Source organism: Anopheles maculipalpis, chromosome 2RL (genome assembly GCF_943734695.1).
Source record: "Anopheles maculipalpis chromosome 2RL, idAnoMacuDA_375_x, whole genome shotgun sequence".
Classification (NCBI taxonomy): domain Eukaryota; kingdom Metazoa; phylum Arthropoda; class Insecta; order Diptera; family Culicidae; genus Anopheles; species Anopheles maculipalpis.
The window spans coordinates 98,014,642-98,035,702 of NC_064871.1; the positions used below are offsets into that span (position 1 = coordinate 98,014,642).

General features: G+C 43.1%; 1 protein-coding gene across 1 annotated transcript; it reads right to left on the reverse strand.

The window, feature by feature from the left end:
- Positions 1-614: 614 nt before the first annotated feature.
- Positions 615-2,734, reverse strand: LOC126568049 (prolactin-releasing peptide receptor). The gene has a single exon (XM_050224455.1). The coding sequence runs from the start codon at positions 2,374-2,376 to the stop codon at positions 637-639; it is 1,740 nt and encodes a 579-aa protein (XP_050080412.1). The 5' UTR covers positions 2,377-2,734; the 3' UTR covers positions 615-636.
- Between the last annotated feature and the right edge of the window lie 18,327 nt (positions 2,735-21,061).

Sequence of the window (21,061 nt, forward strand, 5' to 3'; positions counted from 1 at the left end):
GTAAAACGTAGACATCGCGTGCACTGAAGTTTATTTCTCGGAAGTGATATTTCGTATTCAAAGTGTTTCAAAATCACAGCTACATAAAGCAAATAATTCGCTTATCCCCTTAAGATAAACTCAAACGGTTCGAGGGTAGCTTGTGTCGTGCACAAGACTATTTCGTACTCGTTTAGCAACGTTAGTCCTGCATTAACACAACAAACAGCACACAGAGATTTCGCAAGAAAAACGCGAAACTACTGGGCGGCACAAAAACCATTTGAATACATTTCCATATCATCCCTAGTAGCACCAGGAAAAGCAGAGCAAAGTGCAACGATTATGGCATCACCAGCACTACTGGCATTCTGTTCTAGCTATTTCCATAATGCGAGATAAGTCCGATTCATAAAATTTGCCAACGCAAGGGAAATACGAAGGAATTTTTCAATTATCTAATTATTATTCTTTGCTATCGCTGTTGGTGTTGCGTCAGAACATAGCGTTGTCTTACTATGGTTGAATAATTTAAAAAAAATTGCAAAGAAACGTCGTTTCTTTAAGCTTTCAGCGAAACAAGGAACCAAAATGAAGAAAAATATGTACAGTTGAATATTACACTTACCTATCAAACAGCATCATTGGCACAACTTCTTAAAGTATAGCGGGCACTTTTGAGTCTGCCGTTGTTCCATCATTGATGAGGATCAGTGACGATAGCTTCGGGTTCGTACACGCATGGTTTAATCCATTGCGGACACCCGCAGCTGTGGCGAGATTCGTACCTTCCGACGTTCCGTTACTGACCGGCGTACCTACGGTGGGTATAAGCTGTACATCGAACGGAGTTTCCAGTACGCCCGATGGAAGGATAACGGTTTCCGCGCTCTGTACACTCGGCAGCATGTTGTTTGAGAGCGGTGGTGGAAGCGAAAGAGGCGGTACAACCTCCGACAGAAGAATCGAATCAACGGTCGGTTGATTGCTTTGGCCCTGGCTCGAGGATGAACTCAAATGTTGCGCCTGTTGCTGTGGCTGTGAGCTGCGGCTGCAGGGCAGTATTTGCGAGCTAGGTATTAGCGTTTCCTGTACGGTGTCGTTGTTGCCGTTGCATGTTCGCTCGGAACGCCAGCCTCCGCCAGCTCCCCGATTGCCTCCGACAGTCCCCGCTCGACCACGGGACGGATCGAAACAGGGTAGCACCTGTTTAAACTCCTTGCGGAAATTATCATTCAGCCAGGCGTATAGAAACGGATTGTAGCACGTAGAGGACATGGCCGTTAGATGCGCGATGAAGAAGATCAGATTGTAGAACCGCCAACTGTTTATGTCCGAATTGAAGTCGTTACACATGTTGACTACATTCAACGGTAGCCAGGAAATGCCGAAGATGGCCACCATCGAAATAAGCATTCGGTTCGTGCGCTTCTTGCGATCGCGGTCGGCCTCTTCGCGGCGGGAAGTCTTACTGCCAGGTTTGGTGCGTGCCCGATCATTCAGCCTTATGGACACGCAAATATAGCAAAATGCCATTATGATGAACGGTAGCACAAACTGTAGTATCGACGTGACGATCGAGAATGTTTTACGCATTTCCTCGGATGGCCACAACTCCTCACAGTACATTGCGCTGGAAAGTGCTGGCGATGCGCCATCGGTCCCGTTGGACGCCACGCCGTGCAGCTTCATGTAGAGACCGTACGGCATCGTCACCATTATCGCGAACGACCATATCAGCACGATGATGGTAATGCAGGTGGATAGCTTCATGCGTGGATGGAACGGGTAGATGATCACGAAGAACCGATCGATCGCGATCGACGTTAGTGTTAAGGTCGATATGTACACACTACAACCTTGCGCCAAGGGCACAGTATGACACAATAACTTCCCAAACACCCATCGTCTCATGAACGTATAGGACGGAGTGAATGGTACGGCCAACACACATAACAGTATATCCGAAAGGGCAAGATTCGTAATGAACAGGTTCGTAACCGTTTGCATGGCTTTGTTGCGAAACACGACGTAGCACACCAGCACATTACCGAACACTCCGAGCACAAAGATACTCGAGTAAAGCACACAGAACACGATCTGCACAAGCTTGTTCGAGAAGATAATATCGTTGTCCGCACTCGGTGGAGCCACCGTCGAGCTGTTCGGGCGTCCAAACAACAGCAGCTCTTCGAGCGTCAGTGTGAGATTCGTTGCGTTCGATGCGAAAAGGCCTCGGCCTGGCGTCAGAGAGTTTGGTGGATGGTCGGTCCCCATCAGCGGAAGCTCGGTGTGATCGTGTGCGAGCGACGCCATTGCGGCTGGGGCCGTCGAGGCTGCAGTAGCCACCGTTACAGCGCCCACCAAGCTGACGAGTCCGGACACTGGCGTCAGCATTCTGGCACTGGTGTCGTGGTGCAGGACGGCAGCCTTACCCGATAGTAAAAAATTTACGATCACACACGTCCACGTCCCTTGCGCTTGTCGGGTGAGTACACTGTCAAGCTGTCTTTGTTCGATTTGCGTCTCACCGGGATGAGTGTCACTCGCAGACCACGCTTCCGTCCCACGCTGGGTGCTACTATTGCACGTGCTGATGCTGGTCCTGGTAGTTTTGCATTGCGTGTTTATCTCCGCACATCTTTCACACTAGCCTCTCCGCCGTAGTTCACACAAAAAGCACACACATACACACACTTGAAACGATTACCACGATGACGAATGTCCCGAGGATGTTACAGCATCCCAAATCCGCACAACTTATGTGGGAGTCGTGTTATTTTTTCTTTCTCCTTCTTGCCCTTCTGCCCCTTTATGTCCGTTGGATTGGCTGTGCCGGTGATGCCAATCCTTCAAATGCACACTTGCGTAGTTTTATCGTTCTCTTTCACGTTCGGTTCTCGTCGAATGTAGCTGGTGGTTGCGTTTTTCGCTGCCATTGATGTGTCAGGATCCTGATTGAAGAAGGAAGAGAGGAATTGAACAGAGTTTGAATTAGTATTTCGATTTATGCAGGAAAAAATCGCTTGCTATCCGTGTGTGTATGCCGGTCCGGGACAAATCACATTTCCCAGAGTGTAACCCGTACGGTAAAAGCAGCACCGACGATCATGCAAGGGTTTCCGGACGCCATTATGAAACGGTAATGGGTTGGTGTTGGATGCCACCCATGATACGCGGAGAGCGGATTATTGAATTTTGATGCCGAATTGATTAGCAGCACTTTGGAGGAAATGCGTGTGCCTGATGGCGACACGATGTCGAACAACATGGCAGTGGTGCTACTTAATCTACGATAATATCTACGCTGTCAATCATGGTGTGTTTGGTGCGGGTGTGCAAGTCAAAATGGATGTTAGGAACTTGTCGCCTAGAGCGTCAGTGTATACAAAGTGATGTGATGTAATCGAAGGTTTTCGAAGCTCTGGTACAGGGCGTTTATTATGCTTCACTGATCATCCTTACTGGATGTGAGACTTTAAGGAGGATATCGATGTTTGCACTTGGAATAGCATTTCCACACTACAGAACTAGCCGTAAAACAAATATTCATTACTTATTTTATAGCGCGAATGTTCGTTAGTCTGCAGGATTTGGGTTTCAAAACTGACAAAAGATATCCTGTTGCACGTGTTGTTGGTTGAGTTTTTATGACATCCTACATCCAAAGAGTATTCCATATTGTACCATCATTCAGTCCACGGTGGATCAGTGTTAATTAGCGTTGCTTATGGCTAATCATCCTTGTATTCTTCCCTACGTGTGATACATTTTCCAATCAAACATTCATCATTGATCAAGGATTCGAGGATCCATGTGCAATATTGTGTGTGTGTGTGTGTGCGCTTTGGTTTATCCTTCAAACGAACCGTCACGTGTACGTTCGGGATTCATTCGTTTTATGCTGTTTTGCCATTCCGGTTCACTAATCCGATTGATTACATTGACTGGTCCTTTCCGCATGTTACACGGTACCTACGGCACATTCTAGTTTACGTTATAGTTTTATTTTTTGTAACTACTCCCGTAACAAACTGACACAAGTCAGCATTCGGTTTTGGTAGCGAATTCGTTATTTAGTAATTGAGTTTCCTGGCAGTACCGTTCGCTTTTCGACTGCTTATTTTCAACCCTTACAGCGGAAGGAATGTTGACTTGAACACCATTGAACTCGAGCTTCATCATTCATTAAGGTGAACGCCATCAGGCACAGGACACGATATTTTCCATCTCACTACCGTTAATAACAACAGTCAAGGGAGTCTACTTTTAGCAATCAAATATGGAAGGAATTCTGTCACAATTTTATAAAATTCGCCACGGCTCGTTCCGGAGCATGGAATATCTTCATTTGATTGTCTATTGAAGTTCTCACCGAACGATCAGCTTTGCTAGTGGTCACGGAAACTTTTCTTAGCATAATCTTTTTCCAGCACCAGACACAAGAAATTCACTTCCCGCACCAGATTGCTATCGGTGACGGATCGATGCGGTTTGTCACCAAAACAGTATCGAATGAAATTTGCTTTACAAACATCAGCGGACGGCTTTCGCAAACGTGCACGCAACTTCTTTGGCCGTGCGGTAGGCAAATAGATGGCGCCCGAACAGATAGCTTCAAGCAGCGCAAAGCCTTAATTGAGACGCAAAACCATTATTCGGCTTCAGACGTATAGATCCATTAGCATTTGGAGGTGACGTAGAAAAAGAAGTGTCTAGGAAATTGGCATTACATCGTCGCTTGTGGCGATGCATTGACGGATCGGAGATGGGATGGATTTTAATTGAATTTCTTCGTGAATGGTGGAGCCTTGGCTATTCACAAGGTGCGGAAGGAGGCGTAGACGTTCTGTTTAGGACGAGCGAGCACTGTCGCTCATTGTACCGTAAAACGAACACGTCATTCAAGTCCGCCTAGCTAGTTGAGGATTTTGTCTGGTGGCAAAAGGTTGACGTAACATCTCTTTGCTACCTACAACAGCACGTATGTTTTCCTCGTCAGGAAACAAAGGGCTTTAGAATAAGGTGGAAAGTTCTGTTCCTTTGTGGACAATCAATCGTCGTTCAGTATAATGCTGATTGAATTTGACAAAGGTACATTGCATTTGCTATTGGTAATGGGATTACTGGATGGTTGTGACATTTCCTAACAGGTCCTGTGACCGGATATTGGAACTAACTGATGAAATGGTGCACTTTACAATCGTCATAATCATAATTCCCCTGTGAGCAGAGCTTGTAAGAGATGCATTATTTTAAGTGAAGGATAATTTTGTTCCAAAAGGTCATTACCGATCATAACGTATGTATTTTAAAGTAAAAGTTTTAAGGTAAAAGGCTTGAAAAACAAAGACAAAGATCGTGTACGGTTATATAAACCATTGAACCGTTTTTCCTAACCTTCTTTGTGAATTGGTGCGTTTAATTTATACACCATAATAATTCTGCAAAAACTTCCCTTGTTCTACAGTCAGCACAAACACAAAAGACGACACATTATCCTGGCAGAATGGCTCACATTAAAACAATGGCAAACATCTGGCAGTGAACCTTTTGCGTCGTCGGACGGCTCGAAAACTTGTCAGACTGTCCGATGAATATTTCATACACCAGGCACGTCTCGCGTTCCGAACCGGAAATCAACCTGACACGTCTCATGTTCCATGCTGCCATTCCTCAATGCATAGTCGATCGTGTAGTCGAATACAATAACATATATTTTTGAGGTTCACGCGCACTGAACCGCTGAATCACAAGTCTCCAACATTCCCTATTTATCCATTGATTTATGTCGAAGCTAGTGGTGTGTTGCCACTTGTATGTTACGCACTTGGCAACATAATAATTCGTCAGGTATAAAATCAGAAGCGAGAAGGTTTTGGGCAAATTAGTTGGCATATTTTACGTACAATAGTCCACCGTGCACAGCTCGTATTCGATATGATGAATACCATATTGTTGCTCAATTTCGAAAAGCATTATGAAAGAGTACCAAATCAAATGTCCTTTACAAAGGCCCTTTGGAAGGATAGTCCAGTAGCCGCAGAGCTATTTGTTTCTAAAATTTGTAATATAGAATGATTTTATGTACGCTGAAAGCGAACCTTTTCCTGAAATGAGAATGAAACGATACCAACTGTATACCAGCATAGGCAAGGGTCGGGAGCAAGATTATAACAATGTACCGAAAAAGCCCACCAAATGGTAACACAAATTGGACGCCGCATCGGTTTTGTGAGGCAATTTGTGCCAAAGGGTGGATTATGAAGAGCTTTGCGAAAATCCTGCTAATTTCCTTTACAAATAAGCTGCTCAAATATTTAAAACCACCACCAGTACCACAAATCCCGGATTTGGAGCTTATTTCACTGTCAATTCTCATCCATTGTCTTTCATGGAGATCAATTATTTCGCTTTCCAGCTTAGTGAGCTGTGCTATCGACAAGAACTAGGAAATATAATTTAAACTTATTGATTACTAGAACGAAGTCTCGCAACACCGATTGGTTGTCTACTTTTTGCTGCAAGGCGTCATCTCTAACACCAGCCGTACAGTGCCGGTAACTATTTCGCTTTGTTATTGCAACTAAACCCATTTAGCTCACCAAAATGTCACCAACTCTTTGCCAGTTCACTTGTTTTTTTGTTTTTGTTTCACTTCACAAGCTATCGCGTGATGTGGTTTTTAAAACATCCCCATGAGAAGCTGATAGGATTTCTGTTACTCTCCCGCGACCTCTATCTTTTCTGTTTAGTAGAAAGTTTTCACGATCTCGCCGTCGAAGCTTGAGTACAATTAATGACTCCCTTGGAGAAGAGCGAAATCTTCCCGAAGACCCGAGGGGATCGTAAATAATTTCTGCCACGTCGAGTTTGCAGCCAAGTAGCGAAAAGGGTCGCTGCCGCTATCCCGAAGAGACCAGTCATCAAACACCATCAACACGTGCACCAGAACACTGGCACCTCCAACGTTTGGTCTACCCTTTCCTGAGCTGCTGGCGCTTAGAAAACTGAAACCCCACAGGAAACAAACCAACCAGTCGCAGGGTGGCGTTTTGTTATGTATTTTCCCAGAACGCGCATTGTCTTTGGGAGCAGGCTCATTAAGGAAAAGTTTCTTTTCCACTTTTCCATTGGCTCGCTTATCCGTTCGTTGCGATCGCTGTTTGTTGCGTTGGAAAACAATTTTCCTACACGCCCCACCAGCAAAGTATCGCGTCACGTTACCATGGCGACAAAGTTTGCACCGATGAACAACCAGGCGTCTCCATGCTGCGAAGCTGAACGAGCGAGTCGACTTAATTAGTTTTGGAAAAGGTTAAACAACTCGATGAGATAACTGAAACCTTTCCGTGGTGGAATTGTTTTTATCGGGAGTTGTTTTTTTGTCCCTTTTAACACATAAATCTTGCAGACCGGTTACAGAGTTTGTTTCGTACAAAGTGACGTTTTTCTACATAAAAATAGAGCAACGGAGAGTTTCCGGAAGTGCATGCATTATGATGAGAACAGTACAAATACAATCATTGGAGTTCATTTAGCATGTTACAAAGACATTTGAATTTTGATGCTGATTAAAAAAAAAGATAACATACATGTTCCATACTCCAAAGAAACATTCCGTGTAGATTACATTCGTTGTATCCTCGTGGCATTTGCAATGCTGCGAAAAAGAACGAATGACACCTTCTCTAGCGCCATCCAGCTATATGTTAGAATATTTATGGAGCGTGATAAACCATCTCTTCTGTGTGTGTGTTATCTATCTTGCAGTCTAGCATGAGAGCATTGATTCAGGTTAAACGGGAAACTTGGTCGCTTTTCACCTTTGGTTCTTTAGCGATTGATTTCGTTGCGACATAAAGATTGGCTTTTTTCTTCTCAATCGAATATTCAGCCAGCGTTCCTTAGGACTCTGTGACAAGTCAGAAGTCAGTTCAGAGTCTGCGTTTATATCGATGTATGGCATCACGAGTGAATAACGACAATTTTGATCCACAGGTACACTAGATGCAGCATAGGTTAACGGGTGTACATTGCAGTGGAATGGATGAAAGAATCACTCTCATAATCTTTCCTTCATTAGCCATACTTCAAGAAGCATCCCCTTCCGATTGACTTTTAGATTGGTTTTTGTCGGATCGCTTGCTCATCGCGCCCGGGATTATGTTAATGTTTCGAATACTAATGAGCCGTTTCGACAGAGTGCTGAGTGACGATGCGCTGGCCAACAGTACGTACGACGCCCTTTCGTTTTGCGGTTTTCACGGATTCTAGCTACGATGAAATTACATGCAAACGATAAACCTCACCCAGCCTGACACTCTGACACTTGAAGATTCACGTTTCATCGATACAACCTACATTGGAAGGGAAAGGATGAATCGCTCTAAGATATGAAAGCTAGTGTCGAATAAAGTGCTGAATCGTGTCTGGCAAATTTCGAAAACCAGGCGTAAAATTTGAGCGCTTATCTGTTCCGAAATAGCCATTGCTATGGATACTCAGTCTACGGTAAGCGACCACTAGCTCTTAACAATAACCATTAAGAAACTGAGTAATCCTGCCTGAGTTGTTTTTAAGCGTTTCGGAAAAGTTCTTGCTTGAGATAAACTCTAAAACACATTAAATTAATTGGAAGTATTGAAGGAACTATCTAACGCTTCCAATACACGACTGTATCGATCTGTTTAGTTTTCGGTTCAAATGGGAAGATAAGCTGGTAATGAATTGCTTTAATTACTTTCTGGTTGAAGCCCCATTTGCCAAAAGACAGTACATTGTTGTACACTGCTACACTGCTGCTGGAGAAAGGGGATCGAATCAGTTTTCGTTCAAGCAACCCAGATACTGATTTCACTTCATTTGTCCGTTAATCTTGCCGTCAGCTAAAGACTGAAGAGATTCAAATCGAAAATGTTTGAACATGCCACACTTGACGAGCATAACCAAATCATAAGACGCCACAAATGCCAGCCAAACGGAAATGAGAAACTACGCTACGCTAGTCTCTCCCCTACGAAGGTCAAAGTTTACGGCCGCTGGGGATAAGCCAAACTCGGCAGTAAAATATTCAATTTTCCTCACAGTACTTCACACGTACACCCTACCGTACTGTCTCGTTGCTCCTTTTTTTCCGTTCCCGCGCTCGAACGCAAACCCGTCGTTAAGGTTCATAAATCAATCAACCATCGCGCATCCCATCGCAGCGGGGCATCAATTAAATTTCGTTTCCATCGAAAAACCCCAGCCACGGTCGGACGGCCAGAAGGCGCATGGGTGTGACAAATGCGTAGCTTTAATGGCGGTGTGCGGTACGTTTTTATGCCATTAATTTAAACGGCGTATTTAATGAAAGAATGCTAGAACAAATAAATAAAAGTAAAACAAATACGGCAGCCGAGGTCATTTTCCGTGGGAGGAAAATGGTAGAAATTTATTCGCAAAAATTGCAACAAATTGTTTTAAAGCACACGAGCAGAACGACAACCAACAAAAACTTTTGGAAAGGGTTTTCTTTGAAACAGCTGGATGAAAACCGAAAAAGTAATGATAGTAACATTATCCGACTGACCATCGCGTAATGCGAAGAAGCATGATCGCACCAAGGGCGGGTGCCTGTAATCAATTTGTAATCTGTCTTTTTGGGTTTAGCATGGTTCCCTCGTCTAGATGTAGAGAAAGAATTTGAAAATCATGTGAATTGCTGGAAGTCTATCACGATCCGAGCCTGATTTCTTTTAAACGTTTCAATCGTTTCTCTTCATTGTGAACCCAGTATTGCATTGAACCCAGAATGAAGCAAAGGTTCAAAATTATCACCATAATCATCGTGACTGGTGGAATTCGCATAAAAAATGCCCTTGCGGTCAGAAACACTTACGCTTTCATAACGAGCAGTTCCTTGCTCTCCGGAAAGGTTCAACCGGCAAGAATCACAATTCTCATGGGCTAATTTTCACCAGCGCCATTTATCACGTCACGCACATTTCGACGCGCCCCAAAACTCGTCCACGATAGCTATGAGTGTGTGTGTAAGCTCAGGGAAACTTTTCTAACCACGACTGGGCAGAATTGTGTGGCTCTTTCCGTCCAGCCCCAAACAGGAAATGAACGTTCAACCATGCACGAGACACGAATTCAGAAAAGTTTTCGCCCTCAGGTCGGCAAACGGAACGGAGTTCGGTTATCGACGACCTTTGCCCGTTAATCCATTAAGCCCGCTTTGAATCGACACGATTGCGTTAGGACGGTGTTTTTTCTCGGGGGCGGTCACCATCATCGTTCCCAGAAATCGATACCATTCTGCGTAATGAATCTTCCTGCCCTTCATTGGCTACATTAATCATTTGCTGATCGCTTCTGGCCCTCAAGGCAAGGAGCGACCTGTCAACTGCCATGAAAGCACTTGCCGCGACGCCTTTTCGCTGCTTTTTCTCTCGATGTGTTTCGCGATGTATGATGAAAAATTGCGATGGTCAAGAAACGCTGCTGGGTCACGTTTGCAACGAGTTGACTTTCAATAACCGATGGTTTAGTGGTCGCTTGAGAAGGCTAATTTTGTGTGCAACTTGTTTTGTCCATGTTCTGTATTGAGTCATGTCAATTAAATAATCCTCTGCCATTCTACTGAAGGAATGACTCCGTGCCGGCAAGATTAACGATACAGAAAACACGGATATGATTATTAATGTATTTAATTTGCATGTCTCTACATCAACTAAGCGCCTGTGCCTTCTCGTCATGTAATTAAACTTACAAACAGAGTACGTTTGATCAAACAATTATTTAATTAAGATTATTGCTACGAAATCAAGCCATCATTTCGCATCTCATTATACAATGCAAACGACGTTTTGGGGACTGTTGCCCCGTGCTCGGAGGGATTTAACAAAACGGGACAAAACTGTGGACACACTGGATTAGATATTTTAATTATACGAAGCTTGACAAATTCCTGAAAGCTTTCCAAAAGCTGGCTTCGCATCTGGTAGCGCTCGAAGAAATTCTTGGAAACTATAGTCACCGTAGCCGTTCTACATGTTCGTTTGTATAATACCAGTGACGCCGGAAACGGGCGTTAGGGATCCGTGTGGCAACATTTGATCTTTTTTTTTGTATTTTTACCTTGCTCTCTCTTTTCAATTGCTGGTGGCTGGGAGGGCTCGTATATTATTCACCAACACCTGGCAAAGCGGAGCTTTCCGGAGAGCAAACACGATATTCATTTTCCCCGATATTTATCCAACAAGTCTCCAACCAGTCGTGGAACTCGGACCCGAAGGAAGCCTACCCGTCAGGCTTAGAAAGAAACCGGCAGTATTTCTAAAGTGGAAAATAAATTATCATCTTCCGAGCTTCCACCAACCTGTCTGCCAACCAACCATCCAAAGGGAAACGTGCCTACCCATCGAGAGAATTTCCGTATCTTACTCGAAACAAAAAACAATCCTCTAGCGGCTGCACTCTTTTCAATCAACGGGACGAAAATTGCTTTCCCTTGCGATTTTCTCAACTTCTCCATTATACACTCGGCTCCCGAAAAGCTACGGATCGGCTCGTGTCCACTCGTGCTCACAGTCGCACACGTTGTTACCTTGCTACAATTCATTTTCCAATCATCGATGACGAAAAAAAATGGAAAAGCTCCACGTCCGTCCGTCTTCCAATCAACTGCACTGTGTATCGCTAACGGGGAGTTATTTTTCTTTCAGGTTTTTTTTTTAGAACGAGCTTTTCCCGCGTGTTACGCTTACCTAGACTCGAAATCTTCTTAAAATGGCTTCTTACATTGCGTTCCCATCACGTTTCCCTTTTTATTGCATAACAATCTGTAGCGATATAACCACACCAAAATAGCCCTCCAAAGTGTACCTTCGAGTTGAAGAAAAGTCGGCAGCGAGACGGCGAGAATGGAACAGTCCGCGAAGAGAAACAAAAAATCCTCGATGGCGTTATTTTTTCCACCAATAGATTGAAGTGTTTTTTTCTGTTAGAATTCTCTATTATGCCTTCAACGATATTGGGCTGGGCGTATGGCGTGCGGATACTTCGTCATGGGTAAATAAATACTCACCCATCGATGTTCATTCAAATCTGCACCAGGGCACAGTTCCGCTCCTTAGTAACTAGGTATGCCTTTTTGCTTTACTATGCGATTGAAACTCCTTCGGGAGCCGTGAGTACAATAAGTGGAAGAAAAAGTCAACAAAAAACGAGCCTGTCGGGGGAAAATACCTGCTCGCTTGTCACGGAACTGGGGAAATTTATTTATTCGTCTATGGGCGTTTTCCTGCACGGCAGGATTCTCTAGAGGCTTGTCCCCCCTTTGCTCGATACGGTCATCATTCATCAGAAAACAGGTGAAGCATGCCAAATGCCTACCTTCCACATCATCAGTCGTATTAGGAGCCGTTTAATGTGATTTTTTATAGGTCCCTCGGTTCGGGGGACCTCGCTTTTTTCCTACTTTTGCTCATTGACTTTCACCATAGGATACGATCAACTCCAAACAATGAAAGTCGACCCAAGAGTCGTTTGTCGGATGATGTGGAAATGAGTAATGGGCTCTTCATTGGTAAAGAAGCAGATTCGCTAGGCCTTTTAAAGGGCGCTTTTTTAATTTATTCGTTTGCAGCATGCGATTTGAACCGATTTTTGGTATGGCATAAGAAAAATGTATTCAAAATAAAGCAGCCGGAAAATGCTCCCAAAGGTGCTGTTTATTCGGGATTCCGTAAGATAGACTCCCCGTCGCGCTGGAATGTACGGTTTGACGATCATAAATTGCGTTCTTCTATTGGGTCGGAAATAGGCAATAGGCAAAATAAATCAATCACAGCAAAATGTGAAACCGATGCACGCCCGTAATATTGATAGACAAAAACAACAAGGGCTCAACCGCTCGGTAACATAGGGCCAACACACCGTTGACTACTAGTGAACGAGATAATTTTTCCACCATCTTCACTATCGGTGAAGCATGCAAAAGGTTTCCCGTTTCCCAGTCACAGTAGTAGTAGCAGCAGCAGCAGTGGCGCTTTAGGTCCAGCAACTCGAAATGAGCAAGAAATTAATTAATTAAATACATTTTGTATCTTCTGCTTCATCGACTTGATCGAAGACGATTGTCACAAACATGCTCGAGTTTGTGTTGTGCTGCTGGAGCACCTGGTTCATGTCTTGAGGGAGAAAAAAATGTGTTTACCCGCAACCATCGTTTTTGTGGCGTTGTTAACGCAAAGGGACAGTAGACTACAAGCTCAATGATCTATTTAGTAGTGCTATGATGCCTTAAAAGGTAGAAGCGTATTACACGATGCTTTAAACGTTTGAAGCATCGAAGTTCTCCTTCACTGAATCAAAAGCTTTAAATATGAGCACCGTACTAGACTGACAGTAAAGTCCATTCAGCGACTTATCGATCTATAAAAGGAGTTAGACACATTTTCGCAATCCTTTTTCAGAAATGAAATGAAATAAATCGAACGTAACGTTCGTTAACATTGTCAGTATTTTACCACATCTTTACGATTAGAGCCAACAAGTCAAGTGATAAAGCATCAATTTGCTTATCGAATCGAATGCCTGTTTGACTGCTCCTCCTTTGACTCAAGCAATCTATCGGAAGTTATTCGGTTTGATGAAGTTGGCAAACATTTCCCCTCAGTAGAATGAAGGGTTTCCTTCGACATTTGCCCTTCCATCTTCAGGAAGAAGCAAACCTCAAACATGTTACCTATTTTCTATTTTAGAGTGGTCAAAAAACGTCCCTAGCCGTTACAGGACGCTTGCCCGGTCTACGGTAGAAGTCATTTCTAGTCGTAAAAAACCTCAACCCCTAATTCCCGCTAGCCGAGAGCTTACGAGCGCACAGAGAAGGTCGATCAAACTGAACCATCACCGTCCGGTGGCCGGAAATTGATGGCGTGCTTTTTTTTTATTCCTTCTAAGATTTCCTTATTCCTTTTTTCATTACTTTTTTTTTCGATCCTATCGATTCAAGCCATAAGTCTTGGTATGGTTCAAGAGCCTGTGCGACACCGCACGATATCGTTCCGTACGATCGGTTTGAGTCAATAAATTTCAATTCCGGTCGCTAGCCAGCTGCCAAATATAAATTCTTTCGTACTAGTAAAGTTATCGTCCCCGGTACGGGACACGACTGTTTTACACTTGCCAATGCGCACACTTGCCGTGGCTGTATGGTTAGTGTTCGTAAGGATGACGCAAGAGTTGGTTTAGAAAACGGACAAGCGTACCCACAGCGGTCATCAGGTTTTTTGATGTTTTTGTTCGCTTTTAAAGCCTTTTTTTACGATGTGTTTTGTGCGTGGAAGACCCGATGGTACGATGCTGGGAAATGAAAGAGCAATTGAAAGGTTAACATTAATTTGAAGGGTTGTCTAAAGGACCAGAAAACAATAAACCACAGAAGCTCTAGCCGAGCCATCCCAGATTACGTGCTATTTTACGGTATCCCATCTCCAGTGGTCAGCTCACAGCGAAACTTTGGCTAATTTTGACCAAGAATTATCACACCCTATAAGCAAAAAGGGTCTCGTGTGTAGTGTGTTTTTTTTTCATCTTGCTCTAAGAATTCTTATGAAAGAGTCTTCAGATACAATGAAAGCAGCATGCTCAGAAAACGGTAATCCAAGAGCGGTTATATTCTGTCTTATTAAATATTTACTCTTTGATGTAAAATTACATTCAATTTCCAAAAGGCTCTCGGCTACAGCTCCTCCGAATCCTTTTCGTTTGCGGTAGCCTTAATGAACATTCCTCCCGAAATAAAGGCTACACTTAATTAATAATTGATCACTTTTATTCATCACTATGCCTTAATGTCCTCCACCAAAGAACAGTATACATGAAAGGATTGCTCTAATTGCGTGGCATAAGTAAGGCATTTTACTTTCAAAATGTTTTCCAAATAAACGTTAAGTCACCGGTTGCGGTATTCTTTCTACACTTGAATGCTACGCCGTTAAACTGCATAACCCTCTAAGCTTTCATTAGGGGTTGGAATTAATGAGCCAGGTAGGGGAAAACAGGGAAAGCTAAGGAAGATATCATAAAAAGTCTCATCTTTCCCAGTGCCGACTGCACAAACCAGGCACCTATCAAGTACACCATTTGGGCATGGTTTTGTTACACCACCCAAACCCGGTGGCGTAAAGGATAAGTGTAGTTTGTACTTTTCCTAGCGTTCGTCGGCAGAATTGATAACGAAGGCGCGAACGAGCGAGAGTATTCCGCTCGCTCAAGAAAGCAAGGACAATCGCAGCATAATGCTTCTGCACCATTATCGTATTATCCGTCGGTGTCACGTACGGATGCGGCATCGTTGAGATCTTCAACTATTAAACATTTACACAAAAGTGAGGTTGGTTGCATGGGTGAGCATAATCTTATTTCGATCTCCCTGCAACGTGGTCACTTTCCGTTTTAACCGAACGTTCTGTCAGCACTGTGCGTTGTGGTCTGTTCGAGGTTTCGTGATTTCGATTGTAAGGGAGTAAAGCTTGTGTAATAAAAAGTACATTCCTCTTCCATCTCAACCAGATCATCAATCTGTGCAATAGGAAGATGAGCTGGTCAAGCTTTAAGAAAGAAGAAGAGAGACACAGAGAGTCCACCCTTTCTACGACTAGCATTAAGAGTGAATAGCGTGACCAAATCGACCGAGCTGAAGGATTATGTGCTCAGTCATTCTGTTCACGGTGATGCTGAAACTCACTCTTTCATGGATCATTACAGATTAACCGTCGCAGGACTTGCCGTTCTACGGTCTGCCACTCTATTCTTTCCATGACTTCCTGTGAAAAAAAAAACTTTCCTCCAACATGCGATGTACTGATGCTCATTAAAATCTCAACATGCGTGTTGCGACGATCCGTAAGCAACTGTACCTGCTTATCATCACCAGAACCAGAAGCTTGCCTGTTTCACTGAATTTTTCACATAACTTTATCTTGAAATATTCTCTCCCTGTCAACGATGTTAGAACGAAGAAAATCAACCGACGGAACTGTTTACCATCTGCAAATCATGTTAAATCCACTGTTTAAGGATACAAACAACGGTATGTTATGTGCTGCAAGGAAAGGAGTCATAATGTCCTGATTTTCTGCTTTCCATTATCATTAGCGGGCGTTTCATGCATGCTTTCGAGACTCAGCCGGAGAACACGCTCAAGAAGTTAGAAAAATATCAATCTCAAACTTTTACCCAAATTCTTTGGGAAATATTCGTTCTCACCAGAGTGGTGGTGTGAAACGCTTAAATGAATTGAGCATTTCCTCTACGACGTATGTAACCCACGAGCCGTGTGTTTGGATGTTGTCAGCCTGTCAGACCTTTCAACGATCGATTGCTCATATTCTTTTTTGCATGTCTGACGATTCGGGGCCAAGCTTCTCTACGAAAAGCAACGTTGTGTGCTTTCTCGTAAGCTCGAGTGTTAACGCTACTTGCACGCTCTAAGCACCCTGCTTAAAAATGGCTCAAGAAGTTAGTGTCAAATCGGTTGCTTGGCGCGAGACACACTCACACACAACTTGGCGAGGTGTGATGATAAACGATGCTCATAATTTACGACCCCGGCTACCATTTGGTGGTGAGCCGTTGCGACCAAACTTCACGTGTCCTCTCGCCCAACAACAAACGGCACACGTTCGCAGTTTACCACGAAGGCATAGCCACTCGTAGTTCGCTTCTGTTTTCCCTTCCGGGGTTTGGACCCGCTCGAGAAAACCTATCACAGTGTGCCGGTGAGAAGTGAACCATTTATCACCGAACGCCATCACTTTGGCGGGAAAATAGCGGAACCGTGTGCTTTGAATGAAAGTTTTTTCCCAGGCTCGCTGAGTGGGACTTGTTTTTTTTTTTATTTTTTATTTCGCATAGCAGTTTGCCCGAAACCGTATGCATTATGGTGGTAGGACTTTAACGAGTGAAGGAAAAAGTTTTTATTTCATCTCGTAACTAAGTGTGAAGCTTTGGAAAAAGAACCAAAGACCAAAGTGAACGGTTCCCGCAGATAGTTAGGTCGAACAGTACCAAACGGAACTAAAAATAGAGCGCAATAATCGTTTAGTGCAGGTGGTCTAAAAGGTTCCTTGAATATTTTACAGGTTATAATGCAGCTTATGGGAGTACTTTTACACCTTATCTATCTGCGCTCTGTGCTTCGTTTACTTTGTGAACAATTACCATTTGATGGGTTTTTATTAAAAATGCATCATTCACACCACGGAATCACGAATTCCTTGAACCAATATATAGCTTTAGAAAAGAAAAAACATTTACCCAACACGATGTGACTCTAATGTCCCTCAAATCACAAAATCGCAAAAATACTCGATTGTCCTATCTAAACAACTGTTGTACAAACTGTTTTGAAAGGCGTGTCCTCCTTTCTCAGCTTCCGGGTGGCTTCCTATTGTTCGTAATGAAATTATCCTTATTCACTGTTGACATTTTCACTCAATTTAAAGCCCTTTCTTTACAAATGTCGATGCTGAAAGGTTGAGAATCAACCTACTTAGAAAAGTCTTTGTTGTTCGGCTTTTTTGTCCTGTTGGGGAAAAGAACGAAAAGCTCTTTTTTTGTGGAGCATAAACAGCCACGTTATCTCCAAGCAGCGTTAAGTTGGAAAAAGCGGAATGGAAGGAAGTCGTTTTTCCATCCATCTTCCGTCAAGTCTTTGATGGGTTTGTCAATCGTACGCGTACTGCTTTTCGTTCACCGCCCGAGTTGCATGCCAGTCGATCGGAAAACTACACAAGCGTGTACATCAACAATCAGTTTCGTCATCCTGTAAGCGACCTGTCGCACCTGACCTAGCTGCGAACAAAAAAAAAAGTCCTAAGCAACATACGAAGGGTTGGCAACGTAATTTCTTCGAATGGGACTGCTTTTGATCACGGCATTCCTGGGCAAATACCAAGCATCTTCCATCTGTTGTTTTTTTTTTGTTTTCATTTCTCAGAACCGGGGCTGCCATGCATTGTTGGAAGCGTGATTTTTCCACTACTTTACACGGCACCCAGGATAGCTCACGGATCGTCAAACACACACATGCATAGACATGCAAAATTGGACAGCATTCACTGAAAGAAGGATGATGGTATGCTTTTCCCTGGAGACGCAAATAAACACGCACGATGTCTTCTGCTTACCGGTTGTCGATGTAGAGGAATGGAAGATTAATTCGGTTTTCGGTGCTAAGTGCTATTAGAGATTGAAGATGTTTGACTTGCAACACAATCTGATCTCTGATGTTTATGGTTTTCAATTACAAACGTTTGCATCTATATTAAGTATATGATGTTTATGATTATTTTCAATCGTACATGTCTTGAATTAGAATTAAAATGAACAATTTCATATTAAACTTCCTTTAGATTTCCCAAAACAAAAAACAAACTTAAAAACATTCAATACCTTTCCGTACTGTTAATTTTTGCTATCGATTCCATTTCAGACAATCAATAAAGAAGAGTTGATAACACAGAAGGAAAAAAACTTTCCTTTCTATGGTAACAGTCAACAATGTGAAACGAGAAACCATCCACCACATGTTTCGGGTTTCGAATTCGATTTGCTCCATCGCCATTTCGGTCGCCGTATTCGTCCATCGTCTGCTTTCATTCGGAATGATGAGCAAAAACTGCTCGTCTTCCGCTGAAAGGCAACCACCGGCAACCAGCAGGAGAGAAAACCAACACCAAAAACCCCAATAGTGACTTCGATCCATTAGAAAAATGGATGAGCTTTTCATTGTTTCCACGGATTCGGATCATTGGTAGTGTTTTAGGACGGCATAGAAAATGTAGTTCCCTGTAACGGAGACATTGAATTCACGGCTACGTACAGGTGGGCTGTTCGTTTTGGGCTATTTTTAGGCAATGTATTGTGTTTCCGTAGTTTGTCGGAACATCTGTGGGATAAAAGTTCTGCTTCAGGTGCAGAGCAGTGCGAGGCCTTCCAACTTTTACATGATATTCTGTTTCCAAATGCTGGAATTTAAGTGGCAACGGGAAACAATCCCTATTTCGTGCATGGATTTGTGTGTTTGTGTGGTATCGAAACAAAAGAGTGAAAGAAATCCATGGAAATATCCTAATGACAGTGTTCGAGAAACTGTCTTTGGATAATGGAAATGTGAATGTTGGACATGGTTCCTGTCCTATTATTGCCACAGGTCTACAGATTGTCGATCCATCAGCAAAAAAATTAGTGCACGAATAACAAATCTTAAAATGTACGAAATATTTTTCAAGAAATAGCTCTGTAAAAAATCAAATTTAAAGTAACAGCAATCGACGTATTTTTTCGAACGATTTTTTCCATTCATTTATCAACAAATAATCACAGAGTAATTGAATTAAAATCAACATTCCCAGCAACATGCTCGTAAATCCATCCTTGTGTGATAATATTAATTGTTAATTAGATTGGATTGCCAGCCTGAACGATTGTAACACATGCAGGGCAGTATTATAAGCTCTACACAATGGAACAGAATGGAAAATATAAGCGAAACAACTTAATCGCATTATCCTGACCTCAATAATCATTTTGGATACCCCTCGTAAATGTTTAATGGTTTTGACGTCTCGGACACAGTGCACTTAACATTATTCAAAAATGTGTATCTCTTATCAGCGGAATCGCGTAAACATGCAGCAAGAGTCGAGCGCGGAGAATGTTTGATATATGGTATCATGCGCATCGCCATTTTGAAACAGACTACACCAGCGTTCCCACCGGAGCATAATGAAGCAATCATGCGGGCTCGAATCGAACGGCAAATAAATCACTGTCAATTTTCGTCAACAGCACCGACATACGAACAAGGATGCGAGACAGAATGTCTCGCACCAGTCAAACCTGCCCGACGCGAGAGTATGCAGACGAAGACGACATCGACGAACGAAGAATGACAGCTGATAGACAGCGAAGCGTTAGTGCGTTCAAAGGCATCTTTTGCGAGTTCTGTCGCTAGATTTGATAGATCAATCAGCGTATAAATCCAATCCCCTGGACAACTACCGGGAGTTAGAAAAGGAAACTCGCTGTGCGTTGGAAGCGATGGCAAATTGTTTACAATTCGCGTGCCTTCCGCTCGGATTCACATTGCCAGGTTCAGCATATTTTTTTAAGCCTTGAGAAACCCGAAAAATGCGCAGCGAAGACAACTGCTCAGTTGGAAGTGCCTTTTCGGGCGTGAAGAAAGAAAATGGAAGTCACAGCAAAACACGTTACCATGCCTGAGAGCAGTCGTTAGATTTCCTCTAAAGCTTGTTGTTATTGCTCAGGCCTGGGGTGCAAATAAACAAACAAACCATTTATCCCACACCGTCATGTTTCGCTGTTCTGTTCGACTGTTTCTTTTTGGCACTCCGATAAAAGACAACAAAGTTTTTTTTCTGTTTTACTGACAGCTTTGTTTCGATTGATGCGTCTCGTTAAAAGCTCTATCTAACGTTTTATCTTGTGGATATTTAACATACTCAACAACGGTCTTATGGCGTTTGTTCGTTCTCTTATTAACGGCTATAAGGCTACATGCGTTCTTTCGCTCTCATGAGAGATGAATTGGCTCAATTTTCCGAGGGAATTGTAATCATTCGAATTTTAAGCACCGAAAGACAGAAAGAGAACAAATGCTTCATTATTTCCACATTATTCAACCAAATTGTTGAATACATAGCCCCTGCGTCGGTATAATATTGCGTTACAGGTGGTTGGTGCCACATTTGCCCACCAGCAGCTCTGCCGCTGACCAGAATTGTGGTTAAATAGCCCTTTGTGTTGCCAAATGGATTTAAGGGTATTATTCTCAGTTTTCCGCTTTTGTCCAATTCATCATACTGAGTTTATTGCTACAAGCATCGTTTTTCTCGAGAAATATCTACCGAAAGGCCCTGTGAAGGACTAGACTATCATGCATGACACATTGGGGTTATTTTGTATGTGGTGGTCTCCTTATTTGCTCTGGGAAGCGTTGAACAACAATACCAGCCGTTTTTTGTCGATATTCACCAGCACGGGCTAGAGAATAAAATTATGT

Coding starts and splice junctions, on each gene's coding strand:
- LOC126568049 (XM_050224455.1), bottom strand. CDS start 2,376: ATGCTGACGCCAGTGTCCGGACTCGTCAGCTTGGTGGGCGCTGTAACG.